Source organism: Pongo abelii, chromosome 4 (genome assembly GCF_028885655.2).
Source record: "Pongo abelii isolate AG06213 chromosome 4, NHGRI_mPonAbe1-v2.0_pri, whole genome shotgun sequence".
NCBI classification, from domain to species: domain Eukaryota; kingdom Metazoa; phylum Chordata; class Mammalia; order Primates; family Hominidae; genus Pongo; species Pongo abelii.
The window spans coordinates 111,026,679-111,049,670 of NC_071989.2; the positions used below are offsets into that span (position 1 = coordinate 111,026,679).

The following is a 22,992-nucleotide window of genomic DNA, read 5'->3' on the forward strand; positions in this document are numbered from 1 at the left end:
TTCTCAATAAGCTAGAAAAGAATTGTGCATAAATTTTTGTTCTTATTGCTGAATATTTCCTTAGAATACCTTTTTTGAATATTTGAAGTGACATTTGTTTATTTTAAAAATAAAAAGCATTGAGATATATACCCTTTTTAGTTGTAGAACAATAATAATGTCTTTTAAGAAAACTACAATAATATATTCATTGTGAAATGGAGCAATAAAACAATAAGGATGTTTCCCTTTTTCTTCAGGAGAGAAGTATATAGTATTCTTCAAGCTGAAGGTATTTTACTTCCTCGTTATGCAATTTTGAACCGTGACCCAAATAATCCCAAAGGTAAGAGTAAGAGATTTTAGGTAAGCTTCCTTTGCCACTTGACATACTTTTGGGCCACATTCTTACAATAATTAACTGGAAGGAATTTAAAGAATTCGTGGTATTCTATTCCATTTAAAAAAATAATCTAAACAGACAAACATATTCAATTAAAAGGTGACACTGAGTTAAAAGGCTACCTAATAATTTAGGAATTATTTATCCTTCTCTTCTTTGGCCTACCTTTGACATATCTCTAAGAATCATGAGTTAGAATTTTGAAATTACATACAAGTAAATTTGTATTGATTAAGGGTGAACAAGTGATTTATCTATCACTATTGAATTAAGTATTAGAAACTTCATGCTACAATGCCAGAAACTGAATACTGGCCAAGAATTTGGAAATACAGTTGGCCCTGGAACAGCACGGGTTTGAACTGTGCTGGCCTGCTTATTCACGGAATAAACATGAATTGAAAATACAGGATTCGTGGGTCCCACATATACTGATAGCCAACTTTTCATTTACATGGATTCTGCAGAGCCAACTGTGGGACTTGAGTATGTGAAGATTTTGGTATACGAGGGGGTTCCTGGAACCAGTCACTGCATAGAAAAAGGGGCAACAGTACTTCTAAGTATTTATTAATATTTTAAAGCACTGTTTGCTCCTTTTTTTTCTGGTTATCTAAAACATAGCATGGAAGCTATACCTAACTTAGTCTCAAGGCAAGATACGTGTTTGTCTTAAGAGTTAACATTCTGTTCACACTTAGTATTGTGGGGAATTTTGATGAATTTGTCATACCTTAAACCATCTTTTATTAAAAACTAGGGGGGAGGCAGAACAGGATGGCCAAATATACCCTCCAGTGATTGTCCCACTCCCCACAGGAACACCAAATTATAAACTAGCCATGCAAGAATGCACCTTCATAAGAACCAAAAAATTAGTCCACCAAGGTGGTGCCTCTAGGAGTCAGCAAGAGTTTGTAGCATTCCTGGACTTAGGGCGCCCCCTAGTGCTAATACAGCTGCAGTGACCTCAGGCTTAGATCATAACACTTAGCCTTTTTTGAATATGTGGAAAGCTTTCTCAAGAAGGATGGACACAAACAAGCCCAAACGGTGAAGACTGAAATAAATACCTAACTTGTAAATACGCAGACATCAGTGAATGTCTACAAGCATCAAGAACATCCATAAAAATGTGACCTCACCAAACAAACTAAATAAGGTGCCAGTTACCAATCCTGGAGTGATGGAGATATGTGACCTTTCAGACAGGGAATTCAAAATAGCTGTCTTGAGGAAGCTGAAGAACTTCAATGTAACATGGAGAAGGAATCAGAATTGTATCATGAGGAATTAACAAAGAGATTGAAATAATTCAAAACAAACCAAAATTCTGGAACTGAAAAATTCAGTTGACAAACTGAAATATACATCAGAGCCTCTCAACAGCAAAGTGGATCAAGTAGAAGAATTAGTGAGCTTGAAGACTGGCTATGTGAAAATCCATAGCCAGAGGAGAAAGAGAGGAAAAGAATGAAACACACTTACAGGACTAAAGAGACCTGACACAGGAGCTTGAACAAACTTCCCAGGTAGCACTTTTCATCTTTTTAGCCCACTCCTTTCTTCATTTTTCTTTAAGAACTTTGGGACCTACGTAGTTAATAAGGGGAAGGGAAAATGTTAAAAGAAAATCTTAAAAATAGCCTCAAAGGGACAAATGCAAGAATTAGTGCTCTTAAAGAGAACATAGATCATGGTAGAAAGTTTATTGAAATAAACAATAACAGAACTTTCCAAACCTAAAGAAAGATATGAATATCCATAGGTCATAGAAGAATATGAAGATTTAACCCAAATAAGACTATCTCAAGGCATATATTAATTAAACTTTCAAAGGTCAAGGATAAAAAAAGATCCTTGAAGCACCCAGAGAATAGATGTATATAACATGTAAAGAAGCTCTGATACCACTGGCAGCTGACATCTAAGCAGAAAGCTTATAGGCTAGGAGAGAGTGTGATGGCATTTAAAGTGTTGAAGGAAAAACAAAACTTCCAACCTAGAATATTCTGCTCAGCAAAATTATCCTTCAAACATGAAGACATAATAGACTTTACTAAACAGAAGCTGAGGGATTCATGAATTACCAGTATCCTGGTATTTTTCTATCCTTATAGAATGGGATAGGAAAAAGATCTTACAGATCTTTTACGGAAATGCTAAAAGGAGTTCATCAATCTAATAGAAAAAGACGTTAAAAATAAGAAATCATCTGGGCCCGGTGCAGTGGCTCACGCCTGTAATCCCAACACTTTGGGAGGCCAAGGTGGGTGGATCACGAGGTCAGGAGATGGAGACCATCCTGGCTAACATGGTGAAACCCCATCTCTACTAAAAATACAAAAAAAATTAGCCGGGTATGGTGGCGGGCGCCTGTAGTCCCAGCTACTCGGGAGGCTGAGGCAGGAGAATGGCATGAACCCAGGAGGCGGAGCTTGCAGTGAGCCAAGATGGCGCCACTGCACTCCAGCCTGGGCAACTGAGCAAGACTCCGTCTCAAAAAAAAAAATTCAAGAAATCATCTGAATGTGTAAAACTCACTGGTAATAGTAAGTACACAGATAAATACGTAATACTCTAACACTGTCATTGTGGTGTACAAACCTCTTATATATTTCATAGGAAGACTAAAAGGCAAACCTGTCAGCAATAATAACTACAACAACATTTTACGAGTATAGAAACATAAAAAGAGAGACAACAAAAAGTCAAAACATGGATGGAGGGAAATGGAGTTAAAATGTAGAGTTTTTAAAATTTTCTCTTTTTATTTTCTTTGTAATCAGAGTTAAGTTGTCATCAATTTAAAATAATTGCAATAAAATGTTATTTGTAAGCCTTATGGTAATCACAAAACAAAAACCTGTAACAGATACACAAAAAATAAAAAGAAATTAAAACATACTACCAGAGAGAATTACATATGTATACGTGTTTGAGACAGGGTCTTGCTCTTCACCCATGTTGAAGTGAAGTGGCGTGATCACTTTTCACTGTAACCTCGACTCCCAAGTGATTCTCACACTTCAGCTTCCTGAGTAGCTGGGACTACAAGCACAAGCCACCAGGCCGAAGTAATTATTTTTTGTAGAGACAGGATCTCACTGTGTAGCCCAGGCTGGTTTCAAAACTCCTTGGCTCATGTGATCCTCCTGTCTCAGACTCCCAAAGTGCTGGGGACCATCATGCCCAGGCAGAAAATCACTTTCCCACAAAGGAAGATAGGACAGGAAGGAAGGAAGGGAGGACAAAAAAATAGAAACCTCAGAAAACAAATACCAAAATAGCAGAAGCAAGTCTTTACCTATCAATAATAATGTGAATGCAAATGAGCTAAATTCTTGCATCAAAACACTTAGAGTTGCTAAATGGATTAAAAAAAAAAAGATCCAACTCTATACTCTATACTGTCTACATATGATCATTTCAATTGATGGAGAAAAAGCATTTGATAAAATTAAACATACCTTCATGATAAAATCTCTCAAAAAATTGGGTATAGAATGAACTTACCTCTATGTGATAAAAGCCCTATATGACAAACCCACAGCTAACATTATACTGAACAGGGAAAAGATGAAAATATTTCCTCTAAGACTTGGAACAAGACAAGGATGTCTACTTTCATCTCTTTTATTCAACATAATACTGGAAATTATAGCCAGAGAAATGAGGGAAGAGAAGGAAATAAAGGGCATCCAAATTGAAAAGAAAGGAGTTAAATTATTCTTGTTTATAGATGATATGATCTTATAGTTAGAAAATCCTAGAGTCGTTACCACAAAACTGTTAGAACAAGTTCAGTAAAGTTGCAGGATACAATATCAACTTACAAAAATCCATAGCATTTCTATATGCAAACAGCAAACAATCTGAAAAAGAAACCAAAAAAATTAAAAAGTAATCCCATTTACAATAGCTACAAATAAATTAAATACCTCGGAATTCACTTAAAGAAATGAAAGATCTCTTCTACAATGAAAACCATAAAATGCTGATGAAAAAAATTGAAGAGAACACACAAAAAATGGAAAAATACTCCATTTTCATAGATTGAAAGAATCAGTATTGTTAAAATTGCCATACTACCCAAAGCCATCTACAGATTCAATGCAGTCAGAATAGCAAAGACATTCTTCACAGAAATAGAAAAAAATACTAAAATTTATATGGAACCACAAAAAACTCAGAATAGCCATAGCCAGCCTGAGCAAAAACAACAAAACTGGAGGAATCACATTATTTGACTTCAAGTTATACTGCTAAGCTATAGTAACCAAAACAGGATGGTACTGGCGTCAAAATATAGACCAATGGAACAGAATGCAGAATCCAGAAAAAAATACACACATTTGCAGTTAACTCATTTTCGACAAAGTTGACCAGAATGTCCACTGGGGAAAGGACAGTGTCTTCAGTAAGTAGTGTTGGGAAAACTTGATATCTATATCCAGAATGAAATAGGCCCCTATCTCTCTCCATTTACATAATCAAAATGGATTAAATACTTAAATCTAAGACCTGAAGCTATGCAACTACTAGAAGAAAACACTGTAGAAACACTCCAGGATACTGGTCTGGGCAAAGATTTCTTGAGTAAGACCTCAGAAACCCAGGCAACCAAAGCAAAAATATACTAATGGGATCATATCAACCTAAAAGGCTTCTGCACAGCAAAGGAAACAATACAGTGAAGAGACAGTCCACAGAATGGGAGGAGATATTTGTAAACTACCCATTTGAGAAGGGACTAATAACCAGAATATATAAGAAGCTCAAACAGCTCTGTAGGAAAAAAAATCTAATTAAAATATGGGCAAAAGATTCGAACAGATTTTTCTCAAAGGAAGACACACAAGTGGCCAATAGGTATATGAAAATATGCTCAACGTCACCAATCATCAGAGAAATGCAAATCAAATCTGTAATGAAATACCAACTCATCCCAGTTAAAATGGCTTTTATCAAGTAGACAAGCAATAAGAAATGTTTGTGAGGATGTGGAGAAAGGGAATACTGTTGGTGGGAATGTAAATTAGTAAAGCCACTATTGAGAACAAAATGGAGGTTCCTCAAAAAACTAAAAATAGAGCTACCATATGATCTTGCAATCCCACTGCTGGGTATATGTCCAAAAAAGAGGAAATCAGTATATTGAAGAGATATTTGCACTCATGTTTATTGCAGCACCACTTGGAATAGCCAGTATAGAAACAACCTAAGGGTCCATTAATGGATGGATAAAGAAAATGTGGTACCTATAGATAATGGTATATTATTCAGCTATAAAAATAATGAAATCCTGTCATTTGCAACAACATGGATGGAACTGGAGGTCTTATGTTAAGTGAAATAAGCCAGGCAAGAAAGAAATATTGCATGTTTTCACATGTGGGAGCTTAAAAAAAAGATGAACTCTTAGAGCTTGAGCGTAGAATAATTGTTACTGGAGGGAAGGGTTGCAAGGATGACGGGGATGAAGTGAGGATGGTTAGTGAGTATAGCAATACAGTTAGAATAAATAAGATCCAGTATTTGGTAGCATAATAGGGTAACTATAGTTTACAATAATTTATTTTATATTTTGAAATAACTAAGAGTGAAATTAGAATGTTCCTAACACAAAGAAATGATAAATGTTTGAGGTGGTGAATACCCCAACTATTCCAGTTTGATTATTACACATTGTATGCCTGTATCAGAATTTCACATGGACCGCAAAAATATATACAACTACTATGTACCCATGATGATTAAAAATAACATTTAAAAAAGATATAAAGTAATCATCATCTGAAACAAGAAACTTTTCTTGTCTAGAGGTAAAAAATTAACTTTCTAATTGAATTGCTGGCTTACTTAGCATATAAGTTACTTTCTAACTTAAATAACTTCATGTTTTACGATATCTGTGATACGAATAATCTCACAGTTTTCAGAAGATGGTGGCATTCTTGAGTTACTTCTCAGTCTTTCTTGATATAATAATTTCATGTCTAACTTTGAATTCTGTGGTGTGATAGTGTGAAATGGTAAGTCTGTAAAATTTTGAAGAACTATAGCTTTTAGTGCCATATGTATCATAAATGTTGGCACATGTTATTTACATAAACATGGATAATTAAAATCAAGTAAGTACATTATCCAAGTTTACTTTTCTTTTATGGTCTTTTAGTAAAAAAGTCCTTGATAATAATGTGGTGTCCTGATAATATAATAAGAATATGTGATATTTCTTGCAATCGTGTTTGTTTTATAGAATGTAACCTGATTGAAGGGGAAGATCACGTAGAAGTAAATGGGGAAGTTTTTCAAAAGCCATTTGTAGAAAAGCCAGTCAGTGCAGAAGATCACAATGTTTACATTTATTACCCAACTTCTGCTGGTGGTGGAAGTCAAAGACTCTTTAGAAAGGTAACACCTTTGTAACTTTTGTATGAATACTCTTCTTTATACATTGTCATGTGTTATTAAAAGCAATCAAGCATTTAATTATGGTTAAATATTGAACTCTTGAAAATATCATTTAGAGATAAGTTTATAAAACTGATATACTTTGTTAGAAAAGCATGGCATCATTTTAGTTATTTAATGTTGTTAAATAGAATTTCTGCCTGCAGAATGCCAGGAAAGATACTTGACTTTTCTTTTCCCTCCCATTTTGTATATCTGTCAAACTACAAATTCACTTAAGCAGTAGCAGTCTTTTAGAATAATGGCCCAGAAAAATAACAGCTCATAGAAAAAGTAACACTAATAACTTTACATACATGAAAGTATACTTAATTGTACTCAAATGCAAATTAAATTGAGATATAATGACATTGTAATGTCATTTTATCTTTTTGGATTGACAAAGATAAAAAATATTGAGCTAGTTGAGAAATAAGCACAAGGCCAAACATTGTTGGCAGAAATACAAAGCAATGTAGCCTCTTAACAACATAATTTAGCAATGTATCGGAATGTAAAATGCATATACATGTATAGAAATTGATGGAAATTCAAATTAAGAACACAGTGAGATACCATTTTAACATCCATTAAAGTAGCAGATATTAAGAAGCCTAACAATAACAAGTGTAAACAAGGATGTAGAACAGTGAAAACTTACACATTGCTGATGAGACCCTACATTGTTAAAATAGTTGATAAAGATTTTTCATTATCTTCACAAGTTGCATATGAGCACATTCTATTAATGAGCAGTTCCACTTTTATTATATACTTTAGAAACACTTATACATGTTTGCTGTTGGGACACATAAGAATGTTGAAAGCAACATTGTTGTAATCACCAAAGCTTGGAAAACAACCTAAACATACATTAATAGGAGAATGGATAAATTCTGGTGTATTTACACAGTGGAAGATTCTAGAATAGTAAAAATGAACAAGCTTGAGTTACATGCAGCAACCTGGATGAATCTTAGGAACATAATTCTTAATGTTCATTGTATTTCTGTTTTCTTTAATATATAAGTTATGGTAACAATAGAGACTACTATAGTGCCAAGTATGTAGTAAGTTTTGTTAAATATTTGTGGATTAAAAAATGTATTTGAAAATGTCTAAGATGGAAATAGATGGTAAATAAACTATTTGTCATTTTATCATAAAAATGAGGGAAATTATTTGCTTTTTTATATCGATGGACATCTTTTGTTTTCAGATTGGCAGTAGAAGTAGTGTTTATTCTCCAGAAAGCAATGTACGAAAAACAGGCTCATATATATATGAAGAGTTTATGCCCACAGATGGTACTGATGTTAAGGTAGGATTGATTAAAATAGGTTTTAGTTTTATATTTCAAGTTTACCAATGATATCAGAAAAACTAGTTAATCTTTAGCTATATCTAACCTTTATTCTGGATCTCTTTCTTTTTGATTAGGGATTCCTCATGTTTTGTACCATCAACATCTTTAGCAGTCTGAAGCCTATGGACTCTTTTTTAAGAGTGGTGTTTTTAAATGCTTTAAACATGTAAGATTTTGATGGAGACAAATTTTATTCAAATATAATAAAATATTTAAAAACCAACTTTGTGTTACACATAATATGTCTTTAAAGGGGCATTAAATAATAAGATACCAGGGATAAAGGTCTAATAACCACCACAGTTTCCAAGCAGTGATTAGTTTAAGTGAGGTTTTGAGATCTGTGACAACCGTGATGTGATATAAAACATGTCTGTCATTTTAGTTGATGACAAATAGGTCTTAATCGCTTTACCTTCAGCCATTCTCTCTCTAACCAGAATGTTTTCTAAAGTATAAATCCGAGTATGAATCCTTAAAAATTCTCTAGTGGATCCTTATTGACCACAGGATAATAACCAGATTCATAATCCTGCCATAGAAGATATTTCAGTCTGTCCTCTGTTTGTCTTATAAACCTCATTTCTTACAGTATAAACTACATCAGATAACTTGCCAATACCTGAATACATCATGCTGTTCATGCCTCTTTCTTTTACTTTTCTTCTCTTACCTGCACTCAGATTCATGCCCTCACCCTTTTAAAGATGTTCTTTTGGAAGGTTTTTTTTTCCTGTAAGTTTTATAGTTATTCGCATCTCTCATTTGTTAAACTAAAACAATTTGAGGAGAGCGATCACATTGTATACATCCTAGTATTCCCTCGTAATACTCAATATAATAGTTTTCTATAGAGAATGAAACTTCACTTTACCAATTTTGCCATATAATGATTACTTACAACCTTTCCCAATGAACCGAAAATTTGGGCATGAAAATAGAAAGATGTGTCTACTAGCCTGGATTCTGAACTATTTTTTAGTTATTTTTTCATTGTATTTGTTGTCTGTTGGTTACACACACACACACACATACATATATATTTATACATTTATTTAACATTTGTGAAAGGTTTATACAGTGGGTCCAGATTATGCCCATGCTGAAGCTCGAAAATCTCCAGCCCTTGATGGCAAGGTGGAACGAGACAGTGAAGGAAAAGAAGTAAGATACCCTGTTATTCTCAATGCACGAGAGAAATTAATTGCTTGGAAAGTCTGCCTTGCTTTTAAGGTAAGATGTTATACAAGCCTATAGATCCGTATAAAGGTAAATTCTAATTTTCTTTTTTGACTAAGACATTATTGGTGCTTATAATTGGAGAAGTAAACCAAGAAAGTAGTTAATACATCGGAATAGTTCATGTACTTTTCAAGGGATTCTTGTGGTGCCAATATATTCTTTTGTATTATATAAAAGAAAACCTGGTCAGTTTATTCAGAAATTAAAAATAAAATTAAAATTCAGAAATGACTCAGCTGATCAGTGTTTTAGGGTTATTGTCTAGCATACTTTTTGAAACTGGCTTTAAGTGTTACTTTCATAGAATTGGTAAGATTTTTTTGTTGAATGAAAACAGTTCTCAGTGGTCTATGTTCATGAAAACAATATAAAAACATTTCTTTTTTTTTTTTTTTTTTTGAGACGGAGTCTCACTGTCACCCAGGCTGGAGTGCAGTGGCACGATCTCGGCTCACTGCAACCTCTGCCTCCCGGGTTCAAGCGATTCTCCTGCCTCAGCCTCCAGAGTAGCTGGGATTACAGGCACCCACCACCACGCCCGGCTTATTTTTGTATTTTTAGAAGAGAGGGGGTTTCGCCACGTTGGCCAGGCTCATCTCAAACTCCTGACCTCATGATCCGCCCACCTCGGCTTCCCAAAGTGCCGGAATTACAGGTGTGAGCCACTGCACCCAGCCAAAACCATTTCTTGAAAAAAACTTTTTTACTTCTGACATTTGACTAATTCTCTCAATCTATATTGTTAAGTTTCTTCCTAACTACTGTATAGTAAAGATTTAAATAGAAGTACTACAACCTTCCTTTAATGAAGGATAAAAATTTTACCTTTTTGAAATCTTAAAGACTAGTATATATTACTGGTTATTAAATAATAAAGAATTACTTTGTGCCTTAATAATTTGAAGTGTCTTTCATGGAAGGAATGTTAGCCTGTAAATAAGTTTTAATAGCTTTATAGAAATCCTTTTATTATGCTAGGATTCTGAAAGCTGTGACAAAAAATCACATTATACTAATACCTGATGATTGAACTTAAAATGTAGATCAGAAAGTTCTTAGAGCCTGAGTGGCAAATTCATGCCTTTTGGCCATTTTCTTCTCCCAGATAAAGTAAATTTATTACAGGTGTTCACGAATATGTGGTATTAGGGGTTTAAAAGATCACAGGATTTCGACCGGGCATGGTGGCTCACATCCATAATCCCAGCACTTTGGGGGTGCTGAGGTAGGTGGATCACTTGAGGCCAGGAGCTCCAGACCAGCCTAGCTAACATAGCAAAACCCTGTCTCTACTAAAAATACAAAAATTAGCCTTGTGGTGGCTCACGCCTGTAATCCCAGCTACTCTGGTGGCTGAGGCACAAGAATTCCTTGAACCTGGGAAGTGGAGGTTGCAGTGAGCCAAGATTGTGCCACTGTACTCTAGCCTGGGTGACAGAGCGACACTACCTCTCAAAACCAAACAAAACAGATCACAAGATTTCCTCTGGAATATGTCCTCAAAACTATTCTCCACGTCCACGTCCATCCTTCTTCTTTTTTTTTTTTTTTGATTAACATGGTGTAATTTCTGCTAGTGCCAAGTTTTTTGTTTTTTTTTTTATCAGATCCTTTAAAAATTTCGCTTTTGTTTTTAAATTAAATGTTAATTGAAGAACTTTGTGATCAAATATATTATTTTTGGGCCTCTGTAGTCCCTTCTGCATTATTGTTCTACATCTACTTTATGATGAAAGACTTAAATAATCATATAGCCTCTATAATGTATTTTCAGAGTACTCAAGTTACGAATAAGTAATTTCTTTCATTTCTTATTATGAAGCAAACCACTATATAGTAATATACTTTTAAGCATTTATAAAATTTGATATGTTCTGATACGACTAGAAAACTGTGAATCTTAATAATTTAAATAAAACCTTAAAGTTTATAACTTATTTTAAATAGCAAACAGTTTGTGGCTTTGATTTGTTACGGGCCAATGGACAGTCCTATGTCTGTGATGTCAATGGCTTCAGTTTTGTGAAAAATTCCATGAAGTATTATGACGACTGTGCAAAAATACTTGGGTAAGAATTTTGAAAATTTTCTTTTTACCTTCATATACTAGTTATTCAGAAACCAAATAACTGTTAACATTAAATGGTCAGGGTTTTTAAGCATTCTAGAGTAAAGATCAGTGTTCATAAAATGATACCCCCAGAGACTATGCCAGATCCTGAATTATACTTTGGCTTATCAAAGACAGATTAATTTATGATCAGTATAGATGAAAACCTTTAACTTCATGTGTTTACAAATACTATAACATGTTGATTATTAGTCAAAAGTTTATTTGTTAGAATACCTTATTCCTCAAATTTTTGCCATGTAGTTATAGTGGAAAAGGTTTTCTTCTACTTAATGGACAAAATTAACATTCATGAAATAAACAGAGTAAAATAGAAATATTTAGAATTCATGACTCTTTTGCATGACAATTCATTCTACAACCATATATTACTTGATGATATTTTCATAAGATTATCAAGTGAATGTAAAAAAATTGTTGTAGGTAGAAATGCCATTTTTATATTCTTCAACCTGTTTTCTTTATACCTTGATTCAGAAGACTAGCAAGGCAATAACTGTTTTTAAGACATTTCCAGGTATATATGACAAATCCATAGGAAACTTACATTAAAAAATGTTCAATAATTGGAGCTAGCTTTTATACTGGTTAAGTATCCCTTATCCAAAATGCATGGGACCAGAAGTGTTTTGGATTTCAGATTTTCAGATTAAGAACATTTAACCCATAGTATGTTTCAAAGATTTACAAACTTACACTTAAAGTGATGTTAGGGAGAGTTTACTAAATTTTAACATAAATAAATGCTAAATTTAAACAAAGCCAAAAAGTAAACATTTTTCCATTTTTAACCCTATTAGTATAGTAGTGATTTGTTAAGATGAACACAGTATTTAGAGTAGCATTATAGATGTTCAATAAACTGATAAGAATTTATCAGTAGCCACACTGAAGAGACAATCTTGAATTTCAGAATGTATGTAATTAGATGTGATGTAATTATAGTGATTTCTTTGAATCCAATGTTGATTGATATTTTAAAACTAAAGTAAATAATCTAAAATTTGTGAAATCCCATTGATGTGTCTAATATATCAATTTAGAACTGCTGATTTTTATTTTTTCTTGATCGGAATTGATTCTGTGGGTTATTTTTTATGTGATGTAATCACTAGATAGTTTAATTCTTATGATTCTCATTCTCATTAAGTACCCAGTTTTGTCTTAAAATGTACTAATTTTAAATCTTTTCTTTTTTGTCTTGAAGAAATATTGTAATGCGAGAACTTGCTCCACAGTTTCATATTCCATGGTCAATACCCTTAGAAGCTGAAGATATCCCAATTGTACCAACTACATCTGGAACTATGTAAGTCTGAATTATTTTCATTTCGAAATTGAGTTTTCCTTGTCATCTGTGCTATTAAGATAAAAATTAAATTTCTGAATGATGATTAGACACTTTAGTGTGTATGATTTCATATGATTCAGCTTGAAGATAGAGGAGTAGATTATACGTATTTATAAGGGTCCACTAATTGTTACAAATAAACTACTGAAACATGCCTGGATAATTATAGAATTGTTTAATCAAGCCATAAAATAAAAAAGGTACCAATAGGAATGTTACTTAAAGGTTCATAGTGGTCTTACAACTTTTGCTCTCTCAAGTCATATCTTGCATGATTATACCAGTATTGCCAAAATGTTTTATAACATTCTCTTACTGAAAATTATTCCTTTAAATTCATGTCAGTTGACTGAATGCTTTTTTTTCACAACTTAGATATTTATATTAACACATTAAATATCCTGACACATACTGATGATGAGGGGAACTGATTTTGTTTTTAATCAGCATTTTTCATACTGATTTAACACGCAAGTGTTAAATAAAATTATTTTCAGGTAACTCAATTGATAATCCTGCAGGGTTATGTTCTGCAGTTCACACTTCAGCACACACTAGATTATACCTCTGAATTCTAGCATGCTTCTAAGATGATTTTATCTTCCAGTAATTTGAGTTGTAAATACTTGTCCTCCTTACATGGGCAAAACTTAGCAAATATATTAAATATAGCAACCATCATGTAAAGCTTTATTTTGATTTAATGAAGTCTCAGTCTGTAGTGACCTAATGCTATGGATCAGATATTTAAGAAAGCTCAGAAATTGTAGTCCATCTACTTTTATCCCAGAGTTAATGTAGCCATTTCTAGAGAAGAAAAGGTTGTATTCTATTATATAGCTTAATATCACCTCCCTCCCCCAGCTTCTTAAGTTCTTTTTGAATTTTATTTCATAAAGTTAAAACTAGATTGTTATAAGTATTATTCTTCATGGGAGAGATCTTGAAATAGTAAAAGATGGCTTTAAATAGATGACTAAATGTTCATATTAATCTGAATTATACAACACAAATCTTTTTTAGAGAATTAAGAACATATATATTTTTTCATTTTAGGATGGAACTTAGATGTGTCATAGCTGTTATACGTCATGGGGATCGAACACCAAAACAAAAAATGAAAATGGAAGTGAGACATCAGAAGTATGTTTTAAGATGAATAATTTAACATGCATGATATAATTTTAAGATTTCTGATAAGTGATCAACTCTTTTGATTAATACATCATATAGAAAAACTTTTATCTACTGTCTCTTGGCCATTTATATTTAAACCAGTGGATGCGTACAAAATCCATTTAAAATATGTTCATTAGCATCTAAAATTATTGTGGCAATATTCATAAATATCATCAGTCTGCCCTGGCTTTCATTTATTGTCATAAAGGTGTTCTATTTAATATTTGCTTATCACTCTCTTGTATTGCATTCTGAGAGTGAGTAATCCCTCAGCCTTTTAGAAGAAAATTAGTAGAATGAAAAGTTTCTGTTATTTCTATCCAGTGTTTGATTTGGAGATGATAAAATTTGAAAACCCTGAGCTATTAAGTATGTGTTGACACAAGTAATTTTCAATATATATGCAACGACTTCAGAAAATATATAATATTATGAACTATAATTGTATGTTTGGCTTCCGTGAAAAAACTTTGAAAAGTAGTATGATGATTATTAGTTTGGTATCATTTAGGAAAGTACTAAGTTTTATCAATCAAAGTTGAGCAGCAACATGTACAGTGAAAGAGGAAACACAGTACTTGAAATCCTTAGGTCCCAAGTTCTAGTCCCATAGCTTATCATTTATTATTTGTTAGTTTAAACATATATTGGTAATGTTAATTATTGCAAGTGACTAACAGTGTTCTGTCTTTTTTATAAGATTTTTTGATCTTTTTGAAAAGTGTGATGGATATAAATCAGGGAAATTAAAACTCAAAAAACCAAAACAGTTACAGGCAAGTGTATTTGCTTTCTTGTTTAGTTTTAAATTTTTTAGTGGTGAAATTACATAAAAATTCAATTTTTTGTTAATTTATTTTATAGGAAGTGCTAGATATTGCACGACAGCTTCTTATGGAGCTGGGGCAAAATAATGATTCTGAAATTGAAGAAAACAAGCCAAAACTGGAACAACTTAAGACTGTATTAGAGATGTGAGTATCTTTTTGAAACCCTTAATTGCGGTACTACATATAGCTCTTTTTTTTAATGTATGTGATTTTCCATTTTAATTACTTTCACAGTCTGATCTTTTTACTCTTTGTTACTATAGTTGAGACATGAAGGAAAATCTAATGTAAAAAAATAGATTGTTGTATTGAAGGTTTTAGCTTTAGTTTTAATTTTGGTGAGAAGATTAAACAAGGACATTAAATTTGTGTCTTCTGTGAAATACTGCTTAGAATGAAGGCCACATTGCTAACTTGACCATAGATTCATTGCAGTTTAAATATAAAAAATTTGAATTTTGCCTTAATCAAGTAAAATGGATACCCACCAATATTCCTGTTACAGCTTTACATTTTTAACCTCTTACAATCTTATTTCCTTTATTTCTTAAAACACATACATCTGTGTTTTTACATATTTCTGTACTTTATCTCTTCAGAGTTGTCTTTTTTTTTTTTTTTTTTTTTTGAGACGGGGTCTTACTCTGTCACCCAGGCTGGAGTCAGTGGTGTGATCTCAGCTCACTGCAACCTCTCCCCCTCCGAAGTTCAAGCAATTCTCATGCCTCAGCCTCCCAAGTATCTGGGACCACAGGCGCACACCACCGTGCCTGGCTAATTTTTGTATTTTTAGTGGAGACGGTTTCACCATGTTGGCCAGACTGGTCTCGAACTCCTGACCTCAAATGATCCACTCACCTCGGCCTCCCAAAGTGCTGGGATTACAGACTTGAGCCATGGCACCCACGCCTGTAATTTTTAGAAAAACATTTTTGTTTTTAATGTGGTTAGAATGATTATATATGGTACAATTTTTTTTTTGATAGAATGTTTTGAAGAATTAAACAGGCGGTTACAAATAAAAGGGAGCATGAATATGTGAGAATTAGTTTTTCCCTACATGTTCTATTCTGTTTATCATTTTGTTTTTCAGGTATGGTCATTTTTCTGGAATAAATCGTAAGGTTCAGTTGACCTATCTCCCTCATGGTTGTCCTAAAACATCTAGTGAAGAGGAGGGTATGTCATTCTTAATGCTTATACAGTAGTTTTATTTATATGTAGTAACTTGTTATTCACTGTTGATTACCTTTGGACCATCTTTTGCTTAGTAGTTTAGGGAATGGCATGGTGAGGAAAAATAAAGTGGAATTATCTTAGCTGTGCTTCCTTTTCTTTAAATAAAGGATACAATTTTAAAATTACCTATTCTTTAAAGGATAGATTTTATTATTCTGAAAACTGCATAGGACTTCCTTTTAACTGTGGGATTGTTTCGGAAAACTTATTTATTTATAACTAAGTGTTATTTAATGGGCTCCTTACATCACCTTTTGATAGTAGAAGGCAGAGTATATAAGAAGAAAGGCCAAGAAGTACAAAAGGACTTTGAAAAAATATACAATTAACCTGTTTCTAAAATAAATGGGTATTTTCTTCCACCCAGTAAACCAGAGTTAGTCTTTAAACAAGTTTGGTCTCCTAAGAGCAGTCATTATCCACATTCATAAATGCATTTACCTTATAAAAGAAAAGGGTAGGGATTGGGGAAGTCATTTCATAGAGAAATGCAGATGACCAATAAAATAATAATGATAGTAATAATAATCTGTCTTGCCTATCATATTGGCAAAGTGTTTTATTCATTTCTGTTTTAAACTGGTAATAAAGTGTGCTGATGAGAATTCATTGAGACAGGATTTCAGTCTATAGTAGAAGTATAAATTGGCACAGTGTTTTGAAAAGTAACTTGGCAATATATCAAAAACTTCAAAAAATGTACTTACGCTTTGACCTGAATTCTGCTTATCAGAATCTAACCCAAAGAAGTATTCAGATGTTCAGGGAAAGATTATCTATAGGGATATTCATAGTGGTATTACTTATAGTAGCAAAACTTAAAGTAATGATTATCTTAAATGCAGACACAAATTTATAGTAATCTTTATATATTTAGTTTAACATTTGATATATTGCTCTTATCACATTTTGTGGTTAATAGTAATACAGGTTCATTTTCTATATCTTAGTATTTATCATCAAAAACGTTCTATAAGCAAATAATTTAAAAAGTTAAGTAACTAACTTTCTTTCCATAAATTAATATTGGTCTACATGACAAAGCTCACAGAACTAGCTGCAGGGGAAGGGGTGATTTCCTCTCACCTTTAAAGAATCATTATTAAGTTCTTTTAGTGCTTATAATGCTTATTTTTGAATTACTTTTTTTTCAGAACCCAACACAGATCTTAATACCATGAAAAGGAGTAGGTCAAAATTAAGTACAGAAACTCATTAACTTATGGTATTTTCTTTGTCCAAGAAAATACTCTGATGTGTAACATGCAGAGATTCCACAATTTCAAATTTAAAAAGCTGCTCTTGATTACCTTTTGTTTGTGTAAAATTTATTAGATTGCATAAAATTTAAAGTAGAATAAATGTTAGGCTCTGTCATCTCACATCTTCCTAAAAATGATGCAAATCACCAATTTCCAATCTTAAAAACATATGTATCTGGCCGGGCGCAGTGGCTCACGCCTTAATCCCAGCACTTTAGGAGGCCAAGGTGGGTGGATCACCTGAGGTCAAGAGTTCGAGACCACCCTGGCCAACATGGTGAAACCCCGTCTCTACTAAAAATACAAAAATTAGCCAGGCACCTGTAGAGCCGAGATTGTGCCACTGCACTCCAGCCAGGGCGACCAAGCGAGACTCTGTCTCAAAAAAAAAAAAACATATATATCTTCTTCACTTCAACTAATGTATTTTCTTTTATGGGACAGCACTGCAAAGGGTGCTTGATAGCAAGGCAGATAAAACCTGGATTCTCGCATCAAGGAGCTGTTAATTCAGCAGACATAGCACAACTAAATTAAGTACAATGGAAAAATTACTATGAGAGCAGGCAAGGGAGAAACATTACATCCCTGAAGAAAATTGGGAGCCATTTTTCTAAAGTATGAGAGAGATTTTCAAATTTCAGTAAGATTTAAACAGGTATAGCAAGGGAGTATTCCTTACAGAAGCAACTGCCTACAAACGGCATTAAGGAACATACATGCAACAGCATTTAAGGAAGAAAATATCTTACATATGGGCCATATTTCACTGCAGAAGAGAGCACAGAGAAAAAATTAATCTTAAGTCTGTTTAAAGAAATAAACTTAACATTTGCTTTATTCATTCATATGTGTCATAGACAGCCGAAGAGAAGAACCATCTTTACTTTTGGTTCTAAAATGGGGAGGTGAATTAACTCCTGCAGGCAGGGTCCAGGCTGAAGAACTTGGAAGAGCCTTCAGGTGTATGTATCCTGGAGGTCAAGGTAAATCTTAGAGTTTTCTTTAATTTGACTAATTTCATAAATTGTATTTTGAAATCCTCATTTGTGATGTTATTAAATATTTATAGAAATACAGTGAAATGAAAATATAGCTGAAGTGATTTGAGGATTTATTTTCAGGAGATTATGCAGGATTTCCTGGTTGTGGTTTGCTTAGATTACATAGCACCTACAGACATGACCTCAAAATATATGCCTCTGATGAAGGACGAGTCCAGATGACTGCAGCTGCTTTTGCAAAGGTATAAATATTTTTTTTTTAGAATTACTAGAGTTTTTAATCTAATATTGTATCTTAAAACATTTTTGGCTGGGTGCAGTGGCTTACACCTGTAATCCTAGCACTTTGGGAGGCTGAGGTGGTCAGATCACTAGAGCCCAGGAGTTTGAGACCAGCCTGGGCAACATGATGAAACCTGTCTCTGCAAAAAAATTAAAAAAATAAAAATTAGCCAGGTGTAGTGGTTCACACCTGTAGTCCCAGCAGCTCAGGAGGCTGAGATGGGAGGATCACCTGAGCCCAGGAGGTCAAGGCTGCAATGAGCCAAAATCACACCACTGCACTCTACCCCAAGCAACAGTGTCAGACCCTTGTGTCAAAAAAAAACCAAAAAACAAAATTTTTTTAACCAAGGAATATTTAAAAATTCTGTATTTGGAACTTTCAAGTAAGACTCTAAAATGACAATAATGAACCATAGTGTTAATGAAGTTTATTTATGGTAAACTTAACTTATACTTTATGAAAATCAGTATGTAACAAAATATTATTTTACATATTAATTTTTTAAATTTGTGTTTTCTTTATTTAATATGCTTAGGGGCTTTTAGCTTTGGAAGGAGAGCTTACACCCATTCTTGTTCAGATGGTGAAAAGTGCAAATATGAACGGTCTTTTGGATAGTGATAGTGACTCTCTGAGCAGTTGTCAGCAACGTGTGAAGGCAAGGCTTCATGAAATACTTCAGAAAGACAGAGATTTTACTGCTGAAGATTATGAAAAGGTGGGTCTTAGCAAACTCTTTTATATTGTGAAATATTACACACACACAGAAAAGTGATAAGTGCATAAAACATACATATAGAGCTTATTGTATTATAAAGCAAATACACATATTATTATCCTCCAGGTAAAGAAATAGAACATTGGAACAACTTTGGCTTCTGTATGCCCCTTCTCAATCGCAACCCATTCCCTACCTCCTCAAAAAAACTACTGTCCTGACTTTTTATATTCTTTTCATATCCAGAATACTTACTTGAATAATAAGTATAGTCTCTAACCAGTGTAGTCTAATTTTTGGCTTTTTTCTAACTTTAAATCTATTGATTTTAATTGACAAATTAAAATTATATATGTTTATAACACAACATGTTTTAAAATATATATGCATTGTGAAATGGCTAACTTAAGCTAATTAACATATGTATTACCTCACATCCTTATTTTTTTGCGATGAGAACATTTAAAATCTACTCTCAGCGATTTTCAAGGATAAAATACATTGCTATTACTATAATCACCATGTTGTACAATAGAGCTCCTGAACTTATTCCTCCTATCTAACTGAAATTGTGTATCCCTTGACCACCATCTTCCCAACTCCTTCCTTTTCCAGCCTCTGGTAGCCATAATTTTACTCTGCTTCTCTGAGTTTAACTTTTTTAGATTCTACATATAAGTGAGATTGTACATATTTGTCATTCTGTGCCTGGCTTATTTCACTTAACATAATGTCTTCTAGGTTCATCCATGTTGTTGCTAATGATAGAATTTCCTTCTTTTTTAAGGCTAGATGATGATACTTCATTTTGTATATATACTACACTTTCTTTATTCATTCATCTGTTATTGGACAGGTTGATTCCAGATCTTATCTATTGTGAACAGTATTACAATAAAAATGGGAATGCAAAATCTTCTTGACATACAATTTCATTTCCTTTAGCTGTATACCTAGTATTGGGATTGTTGGATCATATGGTAATTCTGTCTTCAGTTTTTTGAGCAATGTTCATACTGTTTTCCATAATGGCTCTACAGTATTAATTTACTTTGGCTATTTTTTAAGGTTCATATAATAGAACATGTTTTATTTTATATTTGGCTTCTTTTATTTAATATTTTATTTGTGAAATTCAACCATATTAAGTAATGGTCATAGTTAATAATCATTGCTGTGTTTGTTGTATTCCATTTCAGGGTTGGCAGAACTTTCCTGTAAAAGGCCAGATAGTTAATATTCTATTTAAAAAAATTAGACTTTGCAGTCCAAATATGATCTCTGTTGCATATTGTTTTTGTTTTTTTTTTAACTGCCTTTACGCATGTAAAAACCATTCTTAGCTCATGGCCTGTGTGACAGGCCACATTTGACCTACAGGCTATAGTTTGTTGACCCATGTACTATTTTATGAACATATTACAATTTATATATGCTTTCTATTATTGTTAGAGTTTTGGACTGTTAGGATTAAAGTTGCCATGAATATCCTGGTATGCCATCTGTGCAATGAGCATACGTTTCTCTTGGGTATATTGTAGGAGTGGAATTATTGTGACCATGGTATACTTATTTACAACGTTAGCAGGTAATGTCAAACTGTTTTTTTTTTTTTTTGTCTTTTCATTCTTTTTTTTTTTTTAATTATACTTTAAGTTCTAGGGTACATGTGCACGACGTGCAGGTTTGTTACATATGTATACATGTGCCATGTTGGTGTGCTGCACCCATTAACTCATCATTTACATTAGGTATATCTCCTAATGCTTTCCCTCCCCCCTCCCCCCACCCCCACAACAGGCCCCGGTGTATGATGTTCCCTTTCCTGTGTCCAAGTGTTCTCATTGTTCAGTTCCCACCTATGAGTGAGAACATGCAGTGTTTGGTTTTGTGTCCTTGCAATAGTTTGCTGAGAATGATGGTTTCCAGCTTCATCCATGTCCCTACAGAGGACATGAACTCATCATTTTTTATGGCTGCATAGTATTCCATGGTGTATATGTGCCACATTTTCTTAATCCAGTCTATCATTGATGGACATTTGGATTGGTTCCAAGTCTTTGTTATTGTGAATAGTGCCACAATAAACATACGTGTGCATGTGTCTTTATAGTAGCATGATTTATAATCCTTTGGGTATATACGCAGTAATGGGATGGCTGGGTCAAATGGTATTTCTAGTTCTAGATCCTTGAGGAATCGCCACACCGACTTCCACAATGGTTGAACTAGTTTACAGTCCCACCAACAGTGTAAACGTGTTCCTATTTCTCCACATCCTCTCCAGCACCTGTTGTTTCCTGACTTTTTAATGATTGCCATACTAACTGGTGTGAGATGATATCTTATTGTGGTTTTGATTTGCATTTCTCTGATGGCCAGTGATGATGAGCATTTTTTCATGTGTGTGTTGGCTGCATAAATGTCTTCTTTTGAGAAGTGTCTGTTCATATCCTTTGCCCACTTGTTGATGGGGTTGTTTGTTTTTTTCTTGTAAATTTGCTTGAGTTCTTTGTAGATTCTGGATATTAGCCCTTTGTCAGATGAGTAGATTGCAAAACTTTTCTCCCATTCTGTAGGTTGCCTGTTGACTCTGATGGTAGTTTCTTTTGCTGTGCAGAAGCTCTTCAGTTTAATTAGATCCCAATTGTCAATTTTGGCTTTTGTTGCCACTGCTTTTGGTGTTTTCTAATGCTATTGAGCTAATTTAGACTCCCACCAGAGGTCCATGATAAGTTGTCATTGCTCCACATATTCTCCATTCTTGGGATTCTCAGATGATTCCATTTTGGTCATTCTGGTGGATATACCTAGAATTTATTGTGGCTTCAATGTCTATTGACCATTTAGATATCCTCTTGAATGAGGACAAGTCTCTTGTCCTTTTTCTGTGAATTGTCTATGTTTTTCTTCTTGGATGGTAGAAGTTCTTTATATATTCTGGATATGAGTTATTTGTTATATGTAGATAACATATAGATAACACCACCTACTCTGAGCCTTAATGATGTCATGGTGTCTTTTCTTTTTTTTTTTTTGTTTTTTGTTTTTTAGAGACAATGTCTTGCTCTGTCACCGAGGCTGGAGTGCAGTGGTGTGATCATAGCTCACTGCGGCCTGAAACCCCTGGGCTCAAGCGATTCTCCTGCTTCAGCCTCCTGAGTAACTGAGACTACATGTGCACGCCACCATGCTCAGCTAACTTTTTAAATTTTTGTAGAGACTGGGTCTCACTGTGTTGCCCAGGCTAGTCTCGAACTCTTGGCCTCAAGTGACCCTCCTGCCTTGACCTCCCAAGGCTTTGGAATTCCAGGCATGAGCCACCACACCCAGCCAATAATATCTTTTGATAAGCAAAAGTTACAGTTTTTCATGATTTCCAAGTTCATTTTTTTCCCCTTAGGGTCAATGCATTTTAATATATTGTTTAAGATATCTTTTTCTGAGAAGAGGCCATAAGATATATATATCTTCTATAAACTTACTGTTTTGCTCTTCACATTTATCTGCAATCCAGATAAAATTGACTTTTTTGTGTGCTATGAG

The 22,992-nt window shown here is 33.7% G+C and overlaps 2 protein-coding genes across 26 annotated transcripts in view; one reads left to right on the forward strand and one right to left on the reverse strand.

Annotated features, from left to right (window-relative positions):
- The window catches only part of GIN1 (gypsy retrotransposon integrase 1), a 156,376-nt gene that overhangs the window by 50,324 nt on the left and 83,060 nt on the right, over positions 1–22,992 (reverse strand). The window lies entirely within an intron of this gene.
- The window catches only part of PPIP5K2 (diphosphoinositol pentakisphosphate kinase 2), an 81,107-nt gene that overhangs the window by 17,845 nt on the left and 40,270 nt on the right, over positions 1–22,992 (forward strand). For 14 of the 25 annotated variants that reach the window (XM_063724206.1, XM_063724210.1, XM_063724204.1 and 11 more), the window contains 13 exons: positions 240–325; positions 6,645–6,799; positions 8,058–8,159; positions 9,276–9,437; positions 11,394–11,515; positions 12,785–12,886; positions 13,985–14,071; positions 14,808–14,883; positions 14,972–15,081; positions 16,031–16,116; positions 18,299–18,424; positions 18,563–18,684; positions 19,264–19,446. In XM_063724206.1, the coding sequence (XP_063580276.1) occupies positions 240–325; positions 6,645–6,799; positions 8,058–8,159; positions 9,276–9,437; positions 11,394–11,515; positions 12,785–12,886; positions 13,985–14,071; positions 14,808–14,883; positions 14,972–15,081; positions 16,031–16,116; positions 18,299–18,424; positions 18,563–18,684; positions 19,264–19,446 (1,519 nt within the window). Of the gene's footprint in view, positions 1–239; positions 326–6,644; positions 6,800–8,057; positions 8,160–9,275; positions 9,438–11,393; positions 11,516–12,784; positions 12,887–13,984; positions 14,072–14,807; positions 14,888–14,971; positions 15,082–16,030; positions 16,117–18,298; positions 18,425–18,562; positions 18,685–19,263; positions 19,447–22,992 lie in introns of all 25 variants that reach the window. The other 11 variants (XM_063724205.1, XM_063724209.1, XM_063724211.1 and 8 more) reach the window with 2 other exon arrangements.